This window comes from Lampetra planeri, chromosome 62, assembly GCF_965212315.1.
Source record: "Lampetra planeri chromosome 62, kcLamPlan1.2.h2, whole genome shotgun sequence".
Classification (NCBI taxonomy): domain Eukaryota; kingdom Metazoa; phylum Chordata; class Hyperoartia; order Petromyzontiformes; family Petromyzontidae; genus Lampetra; species Lampetra planeri.
In genome coordinates this window covers 3441519-3463504 of record NC_136168.1, presented here as the reverse complement: position 1 = coordinate 3463504, position 21986 = coordinate 3441519, and the positions used below count along the sequence as shown (strand labels likewise).

Below are 21986 nucleotides of genomic sequence, written 5' to 3'. Positions count from 1 at the left end.
CTGTCCTCGCTCACTCACTCCCTGTCCTCGCTCACTCTCCGCACTCCCTGTCCTCGCTCACTCCCTCCCTCTCCTCACTCCCTCCCTCTCCTCACTCACTCACTCACTCCCTGTCCTCGCTCACTCTCCGCACTCCCTGTCCTCGCTCACTCTCCGCACTCCCTCTCCTCGCTCACTCCCTCCCTCTCCTCACTCACTCCCTCTCCTCAGTCACTCCCTCTCCTCAGTCACTCCCTGTCCTCAGTCACTCCCTGTCCTCTGTCACTCACTCCCTCTCCTCAGTCACTCCCTCTCCTCACTCACTCACTCCCTGTCCTCAGTCACTCACTCCCTCTCCTCACTCACTCACTCCCTGTCCTCGCTCACTCTCCGCACTCCCTCTCCTCGCTCACTCCCTCCCTCTCCTCACTCACTCCCTCCCTCTCCTCACTCACTCACTCCCTCTCCTCAGTCACTCCCTCTCCTCACTCACTCACTCACTCCCTGTCCTCGCTCACTCTCCGCACTCCCTCTCCTCACTCACTCCCTCTCCTCACTCACTCACTCCCTCTCCTCAGTCACTCCCTGTCCTCACTCACTCAATCCCTGTCCTCACTCACTCACTCTCCTCAGTCACTCACTCCCTGTCCTCACTCACTCACTCCCTGTCCTCACTCACTCACTCCCTGTCCTCACTCACTCACTCCCTGTCCTCACTCACTCACTCCCTGTCCTCACTCACTCACTCCCTGTCCTCACTCACTCACTCCCTCTCCTCACTCACTCACTCCCTCTCCTCAGTCACTCCCTGTCCTCAGTCACTCACTCCCTGTCCTCAGTCACTCACTCCCTGTCCTCACTCACTCACTCCCTCTCCTCAGTCACTCCCTCTCCTCAGTCACTCACTCCCTGTCCTCAGTCACTCACTCCCTCTCCTCACTCACTCCCTCTCCTCAGTCACTCACTCCCTGTCCTCACTCACTCACTCCCTGTCCTCACTCACTCACTCCCTGTCCTCACTCACTCCCTCTCCTCAGTCACTCACTCCCTGTCCTCACTCACTCGCTCACACTCCGTCTCGTCCATCCCTTGCTCCGAGCTCACGTCCCTTTCATCCTCATCCCCAGAGTTCCAAGATCCTCGTCCCCCGGTGTCTGTCTCCCCATAATCCTCCTCGTGTCTCCCAGCCACCCACCTCGTCTCTGCATCACCCGGTCCCAATACACCCCCTCCCCCCCACCCGTTCCCATCTCTCGGTCTTCCGCCAACGCCGCCCCTTGCCAACCCGTCCCCCCTTGCTGCCCCCCCCCCAACCCCGACGCAAGTCGTCGTCGTCCTCACGTTCCCGGGTTCCCCTCCGTCCCGAACGCCGAATAAACCACACGCCCCCCCCCCCCCACGCCGCCGTGTCCCTTGAATCCCGGCGGCGGGCCTCAGACCGCCAGCCGCATGCCGCGCAGCCTCTTGCGCAGGTTTTCGGCAAAGTCGAGCATGACGCCCGCCAGACTCTGCTGCACCAGGTAGCCCGGCAGCTTGCCCTGCGGAGAGCGCAGCACACACACACCACGCACGCCGCAACGTCACGAGCCGTCGCAGCAGCTCGCACGCCCGACCGACGGCGGGGGTTCGATTGCGCAGAGGTGTCGCGGTGGCTAGGAGATGTCAACTACCTTGTTTGGTGTACAGGAGGTCGTGGGTTCAATCCTGACCCTGACGACTGCTGTATATTTGGAGTTTGCGTGTCTCTCTCTCATCATCATCACGATGGATAGGAGATTTTAACTAACCTCGCCTGGTCTACAGGAGGTCGTGGGTTCGATCCTGACCCCGACGCCTGCTGCTGTATATTTGGAGTTTGCGTGTCTCTCTCTCATCATCATCATCACGGTGGCTAGGAGATGTCAACTACCTTGTTTGGTGTACAGGAGGTCGTGGGTTCAATCCTGACCCTGACGACTGCTGTATATTTGGAGTTTGCGTGTCTCTCTCTCATCATCATCACGATGGATAGGAGATTTTAACTAACCTCGCCTGGTCTACAGGAGGTCGTGGGTTCGATCCTGACCCCGACGCCTGCTGCTGTATATTTGGAGTTTGCGTGTCTCTCTCTCATCATCATCATCACGGTGGCTAGGAGATGTCAACTACCTTGTTTGGTGTACAGGAGGTCGTGGGTTCAATCCTGACCCTGACGACTGCTGTATATTTGGAGTTTGCGTGTCTCTCTCTCTCATCATCACGGTGGCTAGGAGATGTTAACTACCTCGCCTGGTCTACAGGAGGTCGTGGGTTCGATCCTGACCCCGACGCCTGCTGCTGTATATTTGGAGTTTGCGTGTCTCTCTCTCATCATCATCATCACGGTGGCTAGGAGATGTCAACTACCTTGTTTGGTGTACAGGAGGTCGTGGGTTCAATCCTGACCCTGACGACTGCTGTATATTTTGAGTTTGCGTGTCTCTCTCTCATCATCATCACGGTGGCTAGGAGATGTTAACTACCTCGCTTGGTCTACAGGAGGTCGTGGGTTCGATCCTGACCCCGACGCCTGCTGCTGTATATTTGGAGTTTGCGTGTCTCTCTCTCATCATCATCATCACGGTGGCTAGGAGATGTCAACTACCTTGTTTGGTGTACAGGAGGTCGTGGGTTCAATCCTGACCCTGACGACTGCTGTATATTTGGAGTTTGCGTGTCTCTCTCTCATCATCATCACGGTGGCTAGGAGATGTTAACTACCTCGCCTGGTCTACAGGAGGTCGTGGGTTCGATCCTGACCCCGACGCCTGCTGCTGTATATTTGGAGTTTGCGTGTCTCTCTCTCATCATCATCATCACGGTGGCTAGGAGATGTCAACTACCTTGTTTGGTGTACAGGAGGTCGTGGGTTCGATCCTGACCCTGACGACTGCTGTATATTTGGAGTTTGCGTGTCTCTCTCTCATCATCATCATCACGGTGGCTAGGAGATGTTAACTACCTTGCTTGGTGTACAAGAGGTCGTGGGTTTGATCCTGACCCCGACGCCTGCTGCTGTATATTTTGAGTTTGCGTGTCTCTCTCTCATCATCATCATCACGGTGGCTAGGAGATGTTAACTACCTTGCTTGGTGTACAGGAGGTCGTGGGTTTGATCCTGACCCTGACGCCTGCTGCTGTATATTTGGAGTTTGCGTGTCTCTCTCTCATCATCATCATCACGGTGGCTAGGAGATGTTAACTACCTTGCTTGGTGTACAAGAGGTCGTGGGTTTGATCCTGACCCTGACGCCTGCTGCTGTATATTTGGAGTTTGCGTGTCTCTCTCTCATCATCATCATCACGGTGGCTAGGAGATGTTAACTACCTTGCTTGGTGTACAAGAGGTCGTGGGTTTGATCCTGACCCTGACGCCTGCTGCTGTATATTTGGAGTTTGCGTGTCTCTCTCTCATCATCATCATCACGGTGGCTAGGAGATGTCAACTACCTTGCTTGGTGTACAAGAGGTCGTGGGTTCAATCCTGACCCTGACGACTGCTGTATATTTGGAGTTTGCGTGTCTCTCTCATCATCATCATCATCATCACGGTGGCTAGGAGATGTTAACTACCTTGCTTGGTGTACAAGAGGTCGTGGGTTTGATCCTGACCCTGACGCCTGCTGCTGTATATCTGCGTGTTCTTCCTGTGGTTGCGTGGATTTTTCTCTGGGTCCTTCCGCTTTTTACCTCCACATTTGGAATCAACGTGCGTTCTAGAGTATTTGGCTGCGATAAATGTCCACGTGATCATAAGCCACTTTTGGCTGGTAGCCAGGTAGCTTCTGGAAAAAAAAAAAGAGCTATGTAGCTCAGTGGGCCTTACCTGGTAAAATCATCGTTTAGCGCGCGAACTCTTGTTCATCTTCTTAGTTCTTTCGGTAAAGTCCTCAGGTGAAGAACAGGACCTGTTCTTCACCTGAGGACGGCTGCTTGCGTTGTGGCCGAAACGTCGTGAGAATTATTTAATTATGTTTTATTATTATTATTTTATTATTTCCATTCTACGTGACTTTACCGAAAGAACCAAGAAGATGAATCCCTGCAGTCACGAAAGCTTTAAATCGAAATTTTATGATGTTTTATTTTTATTATTTTATTATTTCCCTTCTACGTGACTTTACCGAAAGAACCAAGAAGACGAATCCCTGCAGTCACGAAAGCTTTAAATCGAAATTTAAACTCTTCTTCGTTTATAACTGCAAAACCCAAGAGCGCGGCCGTTGCAGGACCACGCCGCCAGACGGCCCAGCGGGAAGGAGGACAACTCGCGAGCGCGAGAGAACTGCTCTTGGGCCGTCCGGCGCTGCAGACTGGAACCTCGTGGAGCGGCCGATTCGTGTGCTGCTGCTGCTGCCGCCCCGTAGAGGGCGAGGTGGAGGAGGTGGCTTACCTTGAGGTCGGTGTTGAGGATCCAGTGCAGGACGCTCTGCTCGTGGTTGTGTCGATTGCGATCGACGACAAAACCGCCGACCCCGTTCTCTCCACTGCGGGAGACAAAGACACAGATCCCCCCGTGTAGCCTTAGACTGTTGGGGCAAGTGCTGTTAAGCGAGCACCTATGAAGGCCGGCACGGCGCACGAAGCGGTGGGTGACCAACAGCACGCCTGGCTGCCTTCGTCTGCCCAGTGGCGATGTTTACACGCCACACCAGGTACTCATTTTTTTTTTTTGTCGATCTAGGGGAGGCCCACGACCGGTTCAGATAACTGCGCACATACACACACGCACGTAAATGTACGTAGTGAAGAATATATGAAGCGCACTAGGTCGACGCAGCCTTAAATGAGTAACTGGTGCAGTGTGTATACATCGGAGGAGGCTCGTGAAGGACGCTACCTGGTCAGTACGAGGCAGTTGCCCTCTAACAAATGGGAGGGCAGAGGAGCGACGCTCACAACAACGAGCGGAGCAACGGGTAGCTAAAATGCAGCAAGTTGGCACAGTAGGGGGCACAGGTGGTGCATCTGCCAGTCATCTCGGTCGGTCAACCCATGGGCACCTGTTGGGTCTGTCCCGTGACCTCCTGTCAGCGAGCCTTCGACACTTCACCTGGCCTCAAAGTGCACCTGGCCTGGCACAGGCGCCGTGGTGACGTCACCGCCACTTAGATCGCGAAATGCGGGTGTTGTTGTTGTGAGTGGGTTGTTGTGACCTGCGGTATGGCGAGTGAGTGGGCGAGTGAGTGGGCGAGCGAGTGGGCGAGCAAGTGGGTGAGCAAGTGGGTGAGCAAGTGGGTGAGCGAGCGCATGGGTTATTGTAATCTGCAGTGTGGTGCGTGAACACGGTATGGATGAGACGAAACATTCAAATGTCGGGTAGACCGAGCGAGTGCTCAACATGGGGGGAGGAATTAACGAGCGAAGTCCACGGGAACAGTGATCAGACGGCAGCAGTGAAACGCATGCGACTGACCGAAGGTGAATTAACGAGCAGGTGAGCGCGACAGGAGCGAATATGGAGTTCCGCATCATCAACCGCCCTATGGTTGGACGCCATCACCAAGTGCACCGAGGTAGGCAAGCAATGTGCTCAATCTCGCTTGCCTACCCTATCTCAGATACAACGACAGCGGTTAAACTTCGGCCGAAGACTGTGCGCGCGAACCGCGTGCGGGTTTGTGGCGCAGTGGTTATCGTGCCGCGCAACTAACCCCGGCAACCCGAGTTGCGATACCCGCTCACGGCCGACGCTAATTGGCGACGATCATCTCAAACGATCCCGGGCCTCCGCCTAGGTCGACCTCGGCCTCCGGCCCGAAAGATTGCAGCCACGATCACGGCGAGTGCAGCGATCGTCACCGATGCCGTCGACCGCGGCGCGTAGCGTACCGTACGATGCCGTCGTGGACCGGCCGGGCGTCGTGAGTCGTCGACATCCCCGAGGATATGAAGCGATCCGGCCGCCTCTCCACTCTCCGCACAGTCACAAAATCCCTGCAGTCGTGGTGAGGCACGGTTCAGCACAAACACATTCATACGCAACACTGTATCGGCTACAAGAGCCGACACTTTTAAGTTATCAGAGTTCAAATTCTTAGGTTTTTTCGGTAAAGTCACGTAGGTAAAAACATTTATTTAGGAAGGCCAGCGTCTCGAGAAGCTGTGACTTCTTGTCTCGTTGTCTGTTAAAAACTCTAACAGATAGGTGGAATTACTCCCCGTAGAGGGCATTAAGCTTCAAATCTAGAAGTTATCAGAGTTGGTCTTTAAGGGCAAGTGGGGAGAGGAGGAAGAATAGGACGACGACAAGGAGGAAGAGGAGTACGAGGAGGAGGAGGATGAGGAGGCCGACCTGGGAGAGATGAGGCCCCGCGCGGCGCTGGCAGCCACCTCGTAAGTGACGAAGGTGTGATCCTCAACCCGCTGCAGCACCTGCACACACAAAGACAAAGAGACCCCCCCCACGGAAAACCTTAACAGACTGCTGGGTGCAAGTGGCACTCCACCCGGCCGCCTTTGTCTCCCCAGGGCTGATGTTTGTTACACGGCGGGCCCGGGTACCCGTCCGTTCAAGGGGGACCCGGACCTACGGGGGAAGGTCCCCAGGACTGGTTCAGATAGTCGTCGCCCCATGTTGGCCGCGAGCGAGAATCGAACTCGCGTCCCCGGATTTGTAAAGAAATGCACAAACGCGAATGCTCCCCACCACTGCACTACCGCTGCCCGCTACCTCCACACACGCAGAGGACTGCGTTACCCGCCGACTGGCTGACCGACAAGAATGTACGAATGGCTTCAGTGAACGGCTCGATTTCCTGTCTGGCCGAATAATTGACTGCAACGAGGGAATGGCTGACCGAATGAACACGTGAACGACTGGTACGGCGGGACTTCACGACTACCGGATGAGCAAATGACCGAGCAAACACGCAGAACGACGACTGAGATCATCGAGCGGACGACCAAAATACCGACCGGCCGAATAACGGAAAAGATGCCCGAGTCCGTGGACTCGGGACGACCGTGCGGACGAAACGAACTGCTAGCCCCCGCCGCCCCCCCCCTATCCACCACCCCACGTGCGCACGCACGCACGTGTAGTGACATAAGAGGGGAGGGGCTGCTGGGGGCTCTGGGACCCTAGGCAACCCAGACGCTTAAGCCCCTTGGCGCCAGGCACTGGGTTCCCAGACAACCCAGCCAGTTAAGCCCCTTGGCGCCACCAACGAGGGGGGCTGTGTGTGCTCTGTGGGATATCTGGGGGCGCACACGGCCCCACCCCTCGTTGGGGACGAGGCATAAAAGGGCAGCTCCCTGGTCGATCAGGGCCAGTTGTAGCTCAAGACCCAAGACCCAAGACCAGCCATCTCAGGACCCTGGGACGCTGTGAGGGCCAGTGGTGGGACTCTGGGACTCCCGGCTCTACGTCCTTGTGAGGGCGAGTTCCAGAGCGTAGCCAGAGTAGTGTGTCTAGGATGGACTGTTGGAATGTTGGATTGTAATAAAGAAGTTACCTCTCCAAGGGTCTCGGGAACACATTACACACGCACACGCACGCATGTGTACCTGGCTCTCCGTGATGGCCTTGTTCCACTGCGGCATCACCTCGATGTGCACGACCACTTCGTCAAACACCGCCTCGGGGGTGGCATCCAGCACGGCCTGCGAGCACCCGTCCCAAGTAACCCCGTCACGCGCACAATCCACCAACCCTCACACGAGGGGGCATCGTCACCTCGCCCCGCGTCGACTGGCAACCGCAGCTTGGTGATAAACCGGCGCTGAAATACATGCTCACGTGATGGTAATGATGGTCGTAACGACGCCTTTTTTTTTTAAACCGCGAAAGTCTCGCCGAGTCTCCGGGCCAATTTATTTCAGGAGGGTTCTGCGCACTGGAATGTTTACCCCAAATCAATTTGTGAAAACTTTGCACGTGGGATGGACATTGGAGCACACGGAGTAAACGCACGTAGAGATGGATTCGAAATTCCACTGATGTTGCTGCCATCTTCATCGCCACGTCCCCAGCCCACGCCTACGCTGCCTGGTATTACTAGACCGTCTCCCATTAATTCTAGTTCGAACCAGGGTCAGCCCTGCTTAGCCTCCAAGATCTGAACAGCCCTGGTGGCGGCAGATTTTTTTTTTTGCTCCACATGTGACTTGCCGATCGACTAAAGGGGACACACGCCACAATTTCAGCTCTCTGCCGAGTTGGTGGTCTAGACAAGGCTGAGAGCACTGTACATGCAATGGTGGTGGTCACACATGGCGTGCACGCAAGGCACTCGTACGGCAGTCCTGTCGTCCTGCCTTCCTGCTCTGCAAGCAGTGCACCCTTTTTGCGCGACGATATTTCTAATTTTTAAATCCTTTATATTTAGTTTGCTTGCTTGCGCGCTTACGACCGTGCAAATCTTTCGGTCGTTTTTTAACCCACTTCCCGTGATCCAATCGAGCTGACATTTTCCACACAGACTCGTTGTGCGTGACAATTAATGGTCGTGAAATTTTTTTTCAAAAATTTTACACTTTTTAAGACAAAAATATTATATTTAATTACCAATTGCTTAATGGTGCAATGCAATCATCTGACCCATAGGTGGCAGCCATCTCAAGCCAGAGGACGAGAGGACTCTAGCCGCCACGCATATAAAGGATTTATAGTGAAAAACTTTGTTTTTACGGGTTATACTTGTTACCAGCCCGCACGTGTTTCCTCGCGTTGCGATGGGCTCTCTCAATTACCGACGCAAAAGTGTTGGATGGGAGTGACGGTCCGTGACCGTGCGGTGCAGTGGGTGCGATCGACCTTGAGGATGTAGGTTCGCCCGTAGCCAGTGACGTCCGTGATATAAATCACGTCTCCATACTCCTGCATCGGCAAACAAAACGACAAAGATCCCACGAATAGCCTTTGACAGACTTCGGGAGCAAGTCCTGCGAGAGCGAGTTACACGTGTCGGCCGAGTGGCCAGCGCCAGGCCCATCGGGGTGGAAGGGCCCTTCACCGTAAAGCAGCTCCTCCAGAGCAGAGCAGTGGTTCTTAACATTTACCGCAGCCTTGGTTCTCAATTGTAACACGAAATTACATTACTAAATACATCGGGTTTGACGAAACAAAGTTGTAACTTGCGTGCCCGCGCTTCGATGATTTACCATTAAAAAAAAACCTGGCCATGTCCCGCAAGCCCAGAAAGGGCATCTCCCACCCCCAGCGGGTGTGTGCGCCCCAGATGAAGAACCACTGCTCTAAAGGTTATCTCTGGCCCCACTCTTCCAGACAGGCCACAAGTCTTGCTAGAGGTGAGAGCAACCCACAATTTACCCCACCGCACGCGATCGACTCCGCACTGTACTCATCTACACTCCTGGGCGGGATAGAGCCGGTGAGGGTGGAGGCAGGGCATTTTTAAGAATCAGATTATTTATTTATACTGGAGGAATCCAAAGCTCTTTTTCACACATGTCCATGGATCGTCTGTGACACATTAAGAAACGTCTCCCACTGTTTCAACTGCCGTGCCGGGAGAGCGAGTCGAACCTGTGACCTCTGGCTTGCCAGCCCGGTGTGCTGACGATCACACCACAGGCAGCACCACATGGCAGAGGTCGCAACCGGGTACCCGATACCCGTACCCTACTCGATACCCGGCTACCCGTACCCGGCCTGGTACGGGTAGCCGGGTAGCCGTTTGCGACCCTGGTGCGGCCGGGTACGGGTAGGCCGTGAGTCACTGGTAAGTAACCGTTTGTCACTCATTTCCCAACGTCTTGTCTCTTCTCACAATTCAAGTTCCTAGAATCAACCCACCCGCGCCTGCAACATGGCTTCATCCCAGAGGTCGCAATCGGGTACCCAATACCCGTACTCTACCCGATACTCGGCTATCCGTACCCGGCCGGGTATCGGGTAGGGTACGGGTACCCGTTTGCGACCCTGGTGCGGCCGGGTACGGGTAAGGAATCAAAACCCGTTTGAGACCTCTGCCCCATGGATTGTGAAATATATTATTGACTAGCTTTAACTACCCGGCTTTGCCTGAAACTTGGATTCTTGTCTTGATTAATACACGGCCTATGCGGAGGGTGGGAGGGTGATGCGTGAGCAGGCACACTGCGTGACGCTGCCGCATGCGGGTGACATCACAGATGTGACGTCACCGCTCACTTGCCGTGCAAAATATATCCATTATTGAGCCCCCCCCCCCAAATATAAAAGTCTATTTTTATACTTTTTGCATTGTGTACAGTCTGGAAGCTGCCCACATGCCAAATTTCAAGTGTGTTGCATGCTGGGAAGTACGCTAAACATTTCGAACAGACACACATATTCACACATTTCCCTTTTATATTTATATTAATACGTATACTGGATATAAAAAAAAGACAGGCGGCTCATAGACATGAACGTTGACAACGAAAAAATGTAACAAATGCTAAAAAGTGCGCAAAGAAGCGTGAAGCGAGAAAGAGGAACACGTGGGCCAGATGGCAAACTGAAGTAAAAAAAAAGTTTGCTTGGGCAGGACATGTCACTAGAAGGGAATGAGGCCAGAAGACAAGACCAACTACAGAGTGGGAGCCAAAGGAGGGGGAAACACGGCCGAGAGATCGGACGTCCCAAGTGTTTCCGTGTGAATCTGTCGCGGGAGAACGTACGCTCTTCTTGTCGAACGACCAGAGGTCCTGCCGGGACAGGGTCTGCTTCATCACCTCCATCGATATCTTGCCCTGCCGCACATACTCCTTCTCCTGCAACCGCCGCCACCGCACGGGAGATTGGTTAGTACCAAGGTCGACATCGTCCAAACGGCGACAGCCTCGTCAACGATTCAAACAACACCCCCCCCCAGCGATCAAGATCGAAACATCATCGTGGACAGAGACGTTTTCACTCCCCCCCCCCACCCCCACTTATCGTCGTCAACGCTCGTGACCCGCGACCGGTTCCCGCAGCTGCTGCACAGCAGAGACACCCAGCGACCTCCAAGATCTGTTGGTGTCCTTCCCCCGCACCTCAAATTAGCACGGTTGGCTATGTACGGCGCGAAAGAAGTTCAACATGCATACAAACACATCTGCCCTGACAGCATCCCACCATTTGAGCTTAGAAACAAAGACACCCGCAGACTAAGAGACTCGGAGAGAGCCATAGATCTGCCCTAACAGTATCTCACCATCTGCTCTTAGAAACCCACAGAGACACTTGCAGACTAAGAGACTCGGGGAGAGCCATAGATCTGCCACCACCTCATCCGATAGCTTCCCCTTTGGTTGCCAGACTTGTGGAGACCACTCCGTTTCCCGGCTCGGGTACGCGTCGGTTTCGTCCGGCTACTCCGGTTTCCTCCTCCTAATTAATTAATGGCATTGACCAAATATCCCAATCAAGGACCAAAGAGATTGGGCAAATGTTGGTGCTGGTTGCGACTGCCTTTTCTCAAGCATAATCCATCATCACGCGTATTCCCGTCATCTTCGTAGCAGCAGCAGCAGCGGCTTTTGGCTGGCCATCGAACAAAGACGATGGTTCTGCGGCCGTCTAGAATGCTATTTCTACCAATATTAGGAAGCTACTGGGAACTAAACTATGCACTTTTAAATTATATAGATTGAAAGCGAATTCCTTTATAACTGCTCTTGGTGTTAAAGTTTGTTGTCCTTCCCTCGCATCTCCGATTAGCGCGGTTGGCTACGTACAGTGCGAAAGAAGTTCAACGTGCATACAAACATTATCCGTGGCTTACCACGGCTCCGACTCATTCTCCGTATCTTGACAGCAAATGAAAACTGCGTGCGCTACGAACTCGGAATCATCATAAATTACGTTCGAGGTGATTTTATCACAGACATCGCATGTAAATGAACACAGTGGGTAAACATCTAGGCTAGTAAGAGCGTGCAAACGGGAGGCGCGGACGGGGGATCTCACCCGCCAGGTGAGGTTCTTTTTCGTTTCGTCTTCATCAGAATCGTCGTCCGAACCTGCGTCACGACGAAAAACAGAAGTCGCACACGGAACACGTTTGGCAAGCTGCGAGTTTCAATTTGACAGCGTTTGACCGGCTGGAGAACTCAATCGAGGCCGGGATACACACTGTCTCATTCGCAAGAGTGATCCCGGGCTCGTCAAAATGACAAAGGCGAGAATGTAAAACAAACTAAAGCAATGACACGAACAGAAAAGCGGAGAAAACTAAAAAAAAATATGTAAGCGTGTATATTGAACTTCTTTCACACCGTACGTTAGCCAACCGTGCTAAATCGGAAGTGCGGGGGAGGGGGCAGGGCATGGACAACAAAATAAACACAAAAATAAATTCTAAATGAACGAGTTCTCAATATAGAAAACATCGCAGACAGCCACAATAAACCTGGTGCATTGTGGGAGCCGGCACAACCGGCTACGTAGCCGGGGGGGGAGGTGGGGGGGGGGTTGCCTTTGGAGTATTTTGGGGGGGGGGGGCAGCTCACCAGCCAAGGAGGAAGGAGGAGAGTAGAAGTGAGGATCTGAGAGAGGGCGGGGGTAGATCAGGGGTGCTTGGCCCGAACCACTCTGTTGGGATTGTAGTTGTCCTGCAAACAGCACGCACAGCACACACACGGTACACATTCAATACTCAAGGTCCCGCGCACGCACAGCACACACACGGTACACACATGATGCACGCACACGGTACACATGCAATACGCAAGGTCCTGCACGCACAGCACACACACACGGTACACATGATGCACGCACACGGTACACATGCAAAAACACAAGGTCTGCACGCACAGCACTAATGCAATACACATGGTTCACACACACGTAGTTACACATGGTGCATACACACAGTACACATGCAATACACAGGTCGCCATCTCCTGGCTTGCCAGGGTACTGTGGTACAGCAAAGTGGATTAACTTGAATCTGTACGGGGATCGAGTGTCTACCCCCCCATGCCCCATTGCACACTGCGAGGTTTTCTTCGGTTTTCCTCCCACACGTACAAACACTCGTTAATGGAGTTGGCTAAACATCCCAAAAACATAGGATCACGGAGCTTGGGCAATTTATTTGTAGCACCGCTTTCTTGCCGCTCATTACCCCCCCCCCGCCCCACGAAAAGAACGGCACCCGTCGCAGATTCTACGGCGCTTTTGAATTCGCTTCGCGCGAAAAGTCGCCGTAACATAAACAATTAAACGTTCAAACTTCGTGCGCTATGCGGCGTAACAATATCTCACGGGCGCAAGCGTCCGGGGGATTAGGTTCTCGGAGGGAGGAGGCGGCGGCGGCTGTCACTTTGTGGACATGTTGCCGTCCCGTCTTGAAGCGCAAACTCCGGCGCCAAACTGCGCAACTCCAGTTGGCGGTCGACCGGCGGACCCTCTAAACAATGGCGCCACCAACCCCACCCACCACCCCCCCCCCCCCCGCGGTCGCCCCCTGAGAGACGTGGATCAAAAGAAATCACTCGAGACGCCGGTGTCTGGCAGCAAGAGCAGTCTATCCATAATCGAGGTTATTTTGGGTTAGATCGCGTAAAATATATAAATGTGTCGTTAAACCCGCCACCACCCGGCACAGCCTAACTAGTAAAGGGTTGTCAGGTAAACAGAACGTGGCCAATTCATCACTAGTACAGCACACCGGTGTGTTGAAGAACCAAGCCACAACATTGATAATCTGAGTACGACGTTTCGACAGTAATTACTACTAGCTTCATCAGGCGAGAGCCAGATGTGTGGAGAAATCCTCCTGTTTATATACATGTGGAGAAATCCTCCTGTTTATATATTTACACGATCTAAAAAAAAAAAACCTGTATTACGGATATTGATCGCTAAAGTCAACGTGTTAAAGAGCAGTTTATGCGAACGCTGCCGCAGCAAGATAGACATCGCACGGTCAGCCACAGTCCGCGCGCGATGAACAAACGAACCAGTCCCGGTGGGGATCACCGGCGGGACTCACTGTTCTCCTCCTTGATCTCCTGCGGCAGAACCTTGAAGTCCACGAACCAGGTCTCGACCCACACGAGGATGAACGACACGATGGGGATCACGTAGCCCAGGGCGCCCTGCTTCAGCAGCTGCACATTCGTTCCGGCGTCGCAACTCGTGTTACAATCGTCGCCGCCGCCGCGTATGTTTTTCGCGTTTGCGCCACGCGGCTCTCTCCGGCTGCGGTTTTTTCGGGCTGTTAACGCGCGTCCCGACGTTTCGATCCGCGCGAGGAATTACATACACACTGGTTTCCTGCTTTAAGTTTTACCCACCCAGCAACATAGCAAGGGGCTGTTTCTTCCTGAGCTCCTTTTCTGCTTCTACCATCTACATAACAAAAAGCTCAGTCCCATTAGCAGCAGCCGCACCTTAACAACTCTGGCACCTCCCAGCTTAACCAGTCTACACAACAAAGGCTCATTCCTAGCAGCAGCCTCAGCCGCACCAACCTTACCATAATAAAAAAACTCCGATCCAGGGGCCTACCTTGGCTCTTCCCCCCTCAACCAGTATATATACAAGGTCGGGTCTCTAGGGATTTCACTTTACTTGATACAGCAATTGTGCTGTGACGGTTCCACCTGAAGACGGAAGCTTGTGTTGCCTCCGAAACGTCGTGATTTTTTATTTTACTTTTATTAATTTTAATTTTATTTTTGTACCTACGTGACTTTACCGAAAAAACCTAAGAGTACGAATCCTTGCAGTCACGAAAACTTCAAATCTAGAATCAAATGACATTCGTCAATAATGATGTGGGCCTTAAAAAGGGAAAAAAATATCAGATGCGACGTTTTGGGTAATGGCTCAACACGTGTGCTATGAAGAACGCAAAACTCTCAACGCCTCATCAGTGCCCGACCTTATTACAGAGCAATTCAGACCTTAATAATGGTCACCCCGTGCCCTTATAAATCTCAACGTTCATCCTACCAAGCGAGAAACACAAATAGACAACAACATTGTTTTGCCCGTATCGAAACGGCTGTACGCTGTATGGGATGTGAAAATTTTATTTCCCATGTACAAGAACACGGCTAAAACCATATGGGTTGACAGGTATGAGAAGAATTTTGATTTAAAGCTTTCGTGACTGCAGGGATTCATCTTCTTGGTTCTTTCGGTAAAGTCACGTAGAAGGGAAGTAATAAAATAATAAAAAAAAATAAAACATAATAAAATTATTCTCACGACGTTTCGGCCACATTCAGACTCTGTCGCCTCGACGGACCTGGTTTTCACCTGAGGACGGCTGCTTGCGTTGTGGCCGAAACGTCGTGAGAATAATTTTATTATGTTTTATTTTTATTATTTTATTACTTCCCTTCTACGTGACTTTACCGAAAGAACCAAGAAGAGGTATGAGAAGAGTTCGGCCAAGAAAGGTCCGGAAAGCTCTGGGGGCGCATGGAGAGAATCGTCGGCTATACACCGTGCCCAGCAACACGGAGAGAGCCACGTCCCACAGCCGTATAACGTCAAAGTAGATTCTGTTTAACCGGGCGAGACTTCAAGGAGGATAGGGCACGGGTCGGCAACCAAAATAACAACGGGAGACTTTTTTTCCCCCCCGAATTCGGCCGCAATACGGTGGTCCTCAATAAACACGGCCACGAAGCAGTCCTGAAAAGAGCCGCAGGTTGCAGACCCCTGGGCTAGCGAATAGCGTCGTTTGCAAGAGTGAACTGGGGAATTACATACAGCATGTACATTGATAATTGTTTTTTTACGCTTTTATCTGGCAACAAAACCGACACCTTTTTTACAAGGAGTCCTGTTTGCATTGACCACAATACCTGCGGTCGGAATGCAAACAAAAAAAACACGACTCCGATGATGTATGCACTGTCCTTGAAATTGATTGGTTCACACCCAAGACAACTTTTCTTAGAGCCCAGTCTCACATGGTGTTGGACCAGATGATGCCAAAAGGCGCACAATTCAAAGACAATGCACCATCAGAGTATGAGAACTCGGGGTAAGCATTTACACCATTGGAACCTCCTTTGCCAGTAGCAAAATGTGACAATTGTTTTTTTACCCTTTTATCTGGCAACAAAACTGACACCTTTTTTTTTCAATTTCAAGGACAGTGCATACATTATCAGAGTCGTGTTTTTTTTTGTTTGTATTCCGACCGCAGGTATTGTGGTCAATGCAAACATGACTCCTTGTAAAAAAAAGGTGTCAGTTTTGTTGCCAGATAAAACGGTAAAAAAACAATTATCATATTTTGCTACTGGCAAAGGAGGTTCCAATGGAGCATGTACATTATGATGAAGAACTCCAACGAAGTCAGCGACGATGAGGACAGCGTGGAGAGGCAGATGAAAAATGGGTGTCACACCTTTGCCGAATGCACAGCTTGCCAAAATCCAGTCTCAGCGATTCCCCCCCCCTACCTCGCCCGTGTAGGTGCAGTGGAGCTCACCTGTGAGATGATGACCTTGACGATCAGAAACGCCGACGACACGAATGTCGTTAACTGAAATGAAAGAAAACAAAACACGAGCGCGGGCGTCGATTTACGAGCGATTACAACGAGACCCGAGCTGCGCTTTGCCAGCGTTTGCCTGCTTGCAGAGGTCGCAAACGGGTTTTGATTCCTTACCCGTACCCGGCCGCACCACGGTCGCAAACGGGTACCCGTACCCGGCCGTACCCGTACCCTACCCGTACCCGGCCGGGTACGAGTAGGGTACGGGTATCGGGTACCTGATTGCGACCTCTGCGAAGAAGCCATGTTGCAGGCACGGGTGGGTTGATTCTAGGAACTTGAATTGTGAGAAGAGAAAAGACGTTGGGAAATGAGTGACAAGCGGTGACTCACCAGTGACTCATGGTCTACCCGTACCCGGCCGCACCAGGGTCGCAAACGGGTACCCGTACCCGGCCGGGTATCGGGTATCGGGTACCCGGTTGCGACCTCTGCCCGCTTGTAACCGTGGGCCATCGGAGGCGCAGTGGAGTTGATGGGATGGATGCGTGGGCCACACGAGAGACCGCATCTCAGCTTGTAACGCACCGCTGTAGTGCGGTGGGACTGGAGCCGACAGCGCAACTGGATCCGGAGTGACGCGGATCAAAAGGACGGAGCAACTCACCGCCACCATCCACCAGTGCTTGAGGCGGAAGAGCGCGTAGGCCAGAAGCAGCATTGTGCATCGAACAGCCCCCAGGCACTGCTCACAGCACGGCACAAAGGCAATGTGGTGATGGCAACACGAGGCACAACGGCAAGGCAGCGCGATGGAAACGCACGACACAACGAATAAATTGATTCTTACATCCCCCAGGACAGACATTTCAAAATATCATAATTTTAACTTGTAATGTGCACAGCATTGTCTCACTCTCGTGGAGATAACGACTCAAGAGGCCTGAAGAACCACAGCCAACAATTCCCCAAGCTTTGCAGTCCTGCTAAATTCCTCTTGATATGCAAATTATTTTGTCAAGGCGCTCTTCCCCCTCCAACCCAGCTTAAATATACGCTCCAAGCCTGGTGGTGTTTCATTCAGACGCCGTCTTTCCGACAGACCTGTTCTTCACCTGAGGACGGCTGCTTGCGTTGTGGCCAAAACGTCGTGAGAATTATTTTATTATGTTTTATTCTTTTATTATTTTATTATTTCCCTTCTACGTGACTTTACCGAAAGAACCAAGAAGACTTTGCAGTCCTATATATATTCAGGCATTATCGCCCGCTTAACGAGTACCCGAAGAAAACGCACAAACCCGCGAGTGGGAAAAACTCCCCCGTACGGACGGAAGAGGTGGAGCGTCCACATTTGCTGTGCCGCCTTATCCTGGCGAGCCAGAGTACGCATCTTCGATACCCAATGTAAGGAAGCGTTCGCAACAGTTGTGCAATCCACCAACCCTCGCTGCCTCCACACAATGCTGGATTACAGGCCAAGTGCACAGCCACCACTGCCCCGCTAGAGTAATAAATACTCTTAGTTCTTTCGGTAAAGTCACGTAGGTAAAAAAATGAAATTAAAATTAATAAAAATATTATTTAATTTTTATTAATTTGAATTTCATTTTAAATTTAAATTAATAAAAATATTTTTTTATTTGTATTCATTTTCATTTATTTTTATTTCATTTTTTACCTACGTGACTTTACCCAAAGAACTAAGAGTATGAATCCTTGCAGTCACGAAAGCTTCAAATCTAGAAATTATAGTAATAAAAACACAAGAATACTGAACACTCACAAAGATGTCAAAGAGGGAAGTCTGGTAGCTGTAGTTCACAACTTCGTTTATTAACTTGTCCTTGAGCTCCCCGTCAACCTGCGGGGGAGATGAGAGAAAAAAAAGAATGTACAGTAAAACCTTGCATTGCGAGCATAATTCGTTCCGGAAACGTGTTTGTAACCCAAAGCACTCGTATATCAAGGCACTCGTACATCAGTTGTGATCACGTGACGCTCGGCAGACAAAGCGTACACACGTACTGCTCGTATTGCAAGACCTCGCTCGTTTATCAAATTAATATTTTTCGATTTAAAGCTTTCGTGACTGCAGGGATTCATCTTCTTGGTTCTTTCGGTAAAGTCACGTAGAAGGTAAATAATACAATAATAAAAATTATAAAATATGTCACGTAGAAGGGAAATAATAAAATAATAAAAATAAAACATGTTTCATTTTAATTATTTTATTATTTACCGAAAGAACCAAGACAATTAATATTTGTTTAAAATGTTTGCTCGTCTTGCAAAACACTCGCAGACCAAGCTACTCGCAATCCAAGGTTTTACTGTATATAGAACTTCTTTCGCACTGTACGTAGCCAACCATGCTCATCGGAGGTGCGGGGGAAGGACAACAAATTAAACTCAAAAAGCAAACATCACCCATGCTCGTCCCAAATGATCCACCACCCCACCGGACGCGATTACGAACCGCTGAGTGCAGCGATGGTTTTATTCTGGCCATCTCCATTAAACGGTCCACCCCTGCACCGTCTCATTGCGTATCGTTCGTCTTGTCTGTAACGCCTTATCCCATCTTGTGACACACTTTCTTTCAACTCACTCTGTCTGTTGTTGTTGTATCCTCAAATCTTGTAATTCAATTTTAACCCACTTCCTAATGTGGTGTCGACTGCAAACTTGGTATACTTATGTCATACTGATGACAATACTATATTCTATCATAAAAAATATATATTTTTAAACATTCTTTTTCATATTTTATGTTTCGGCTTGGGTCTAATTGTCCACGGTCAACGGACGTTGGCTGTAATTGGCCACGGTCCCTTACTTTATGGCAAGCTTCGGGGCCACTTCCTGGAGTTCTTCCATTGCTAGTACAGTACATTCATAAAAGCGTGTTTAAAAAAAAGTTTTTTTAAATATTACTTATTCTGTCTAAACTCAACAATACGATTATTATTTTACTAGCCAAGGCCCACTGAGTTAGATGGCCCTTTTCAGAAGCAAACCTGGCTATCACAAATTACAGCTCAACATCACGTGAAAATTTATAGCAGCCAAATACTCTAAACGAGCGATGTTGATTCTCCTCTACACCGTCCCGTCCGTACCGTCTCCTCCACACCGTCCCGTCTGTACCGTCTCCTTTGCACAGTCCCCCTACACCATCCCGTCTCGTTCTGCCTCGTGTCAGCAGGGAACCGAGAATCCTTACGTTGAGCTCCGTGAGCCACAGGAGGCCAACGAAGAGGAAGTCAAAGGTCACGAAGAGGCAGAACGTCCGCCGGACGTCCGAGATCTTCTTGTTCTCGGGCCGCGGCGTCGAATCGGCCGAGCCAACGAGGTAGGAAGAGTTGAGGCTGGACTCCGTCCAGTCCATGGTGGGGACACAGTGGGGGTGGACTCTGGACGGCTGGGGTGCAACGGACGCCGCTTGGTGCCCGACCGGCGAGAGGTGGGCCCAGTCGCAGACTCGCACGCACTCGCACGGACTCGCACGCACGCACGTTTCTTTGCCCCCTTGCTCCCGTCACATTCTGGAACCTGTAACGAGCAGAGCCGAGAGATGCTGGGTCAGGACGAGACTAGACGGTACAAACGGAGACGGAACAAATGAGAAAGGCCGCGGACAGGAGACGGACAGGGCAGTACAAATTTGACAGAAAGAAAAAAAAACAACAACATGCAATGAGCCAGTACAAACGTGGCAGTAGAAAGCAGACAGACAAAAACAAGACGGAATGAGGTAGGCAAAACAAACGAGAAACTAGACATAAACGAGACCGCACATAACGAGGCAGCACACGCAAACATTTAAATCGTGACGAGTCAGCACCTCAAATGGGGTGGGAGGGGTAAAACAGAAGGGTGCCACTCACTACACATGTCCAAGAATGTAAGTTCTGTATATAAGTGTGTGTATTACGGGGAGCTGTGGTGCAGTGGTTAGTGCACTGCGCCACGAACGCAGCGGCCCAAGTTCGATTCTAGCTCATGACCAATATTGGTGAATATCCGATCCGGTCCCGGCTCTCCCCTAGGTTGACTCCGGGTTAAACGAGCACCTGATGCGATGTGTAAACATCCAGAAATGGGGAGGCAAATGCGAAAGGGCGTGGTGTCATAGGTGCTCGCTAACAACACTTTCCCCAACAGTCTGTTAAGGCGATGGGAGAGGGGGGGAGTCTTTGTCTTATGCTGCCACTCAATACGAGACATAGAAAACTGAAACTTCACTTTTCTGGGATCACAACCTCCTCTCAATTTGTTAACTTTCGGTGTAATAGTCAACAGCTCATTTTTAAATCCTTTATATTAAGTTCACTTGCGCGCTTGCTTGCTTGCTTACGACCGTGCAAATCTTTCGGTCGTTTTTTAACCCACTTCCCGTGATCCAATCGAGCTGACATTTTGCACAGACTCGTTGGTGCGTGACAATTAATGTTCGTGAAATTTTTTTCCCAAATTTTACACTTTTTAGGAAAAAATAAATTATATTTAATTACCAATTGCTTAATGGTTTGAGGTGGTAGCCATCTCAAGCCAGAGGACTCTAGCCGCCACGCATGTAAAGGATTTATAGTGAAAAACTTTGTTTTTACGGGTTATACTTGTACTCTGTTCATATTTACAGGATGCTCTTTACCACGACTCTACGTATTGACTGGAATGCAATACTCAACTCCATCAACTAACCGGAAAATACTGAGGGATTGTCTTTTAAATTCGCAGTGTCTTCAGTTTAACAGGAAAATTAATACAACCAACGAGAAACGACCTTGAAAATAACAAACCTTCATTTTGCGTGGCACCATAGCGAATACTTACACGTTACATTGGTACTAAACGGCGGATGGGTACTACCAGTAGGGTGAACGATGATTGAAGATGTACAATTCCAGAGCAATTTTTTTATCCCAAAGACTTGACTGTATACACGTGGCTAAGAAAAATCCAGCCTTCAGCCGATTTACCAGAATGACCCACTAAGGACCTTGGTTTAAACCCAAAAAAAACAGGCAACAGCAGAGAATAAATCATAACATTGCAGACACCAAGTGGCCAACGCATTTGGCAAAAACTGGCATTCAAGTCATGCACCGCTCAAGACACACTGGCAGGTGACACAGAAACATAACAAACTAGCACAGACTTCATCTTCTTGGTTATTTCGGTAAAGTCACGTAGAAGGGAAATAAAAAATAATAATAAATAAAATAAAAATAATAATAGAAATAAAACTTAATAAAATACAATTCTCACGACGTTTCGGCCACAACGCAAGCAGCCGTCTCTGACAGACCTGTTCTTCACCTGAGGACGGCTGCTTGCGTTGTGGCCGAAACGTCGTGAGAATTATTTTATTATGTTTTATTTTTATTATGGTCTTATTCTTGGTTCTTTCGAAAAAGTCACGTAGAAAGAAAAAAAATCTTATTTTATTATTTCCCTTCTACGTGACTTTACGGAAAGAACCAAGAACATGAATCTCTGCAGTCACGAAAGCTTTAAATTAAAATCTAATGGTCTTGTTTAGGGTACAAGTCTGCATTCCCGAGGTCGCATTCCGGTTTACTCTCACGGTTAAAAATACCTTGC

General features: G+C 50.5%; 1 protein-coding gene across 1 annotated transcript in view; it reads right to left on the bottom strand.

Annotated features, from left to right (window-relative positions):
* Positions 1-1176: 1176 nt before the first annotated feature.
* Positions 1177-21986, bottom strand: part of LOC144736695 (stAR-related lipid transfer protein 3-like) — a 33416-nt gene continuing 12606 nt past the window's right edge. Inside the window, exons 2-15 of the mRNA XM_078619296.1 lie at positions 19603-19931; positions 18163-18240; positions 17044-17121; positions 16371-16424; positions 13908-14025; positions 12421-12522; positions 11879-11931; positions 10606-10698; positions 8756-8818; positions 7507-7602; positions 6293-6372; positions 5830-5934; positions 4391-4484; positions 1177-1517 (exon numbers count right to left, since the gene is read on the bottom strand). Of these exons, the coding sequence (XP_078475422.1) occupies positions 1413-1517; positions 4391-4484; positions 5830-5934; positions 6293-6372; positions 7507-7602; positions 8756-8818; positions 10606-10698; positions 11879-11931; positions 12421-12522; positions 13908-14025; positions 16371-16424; positions 17044-17121; positions 18163-18240; positions 19603-19767 (1284 nt within the window). The 5' untranslated portion in view covers positions 19768-19931 and the 3' untranslated portion in view covers positions 1177-1412. The remainder of the gene's footprint in view (positions 1518-4390; positions 4485-5829; positions 5935-6292; positions 6373-7506; positions 7603-8755; positions 8819-10605; positions 10699-11878; positions 11932-12420; positions 12523-13907; positions 14026-16370; positions 16425-17043; positions 17122-18162; positions 18241-19602; positions 19932-21986) is intronic.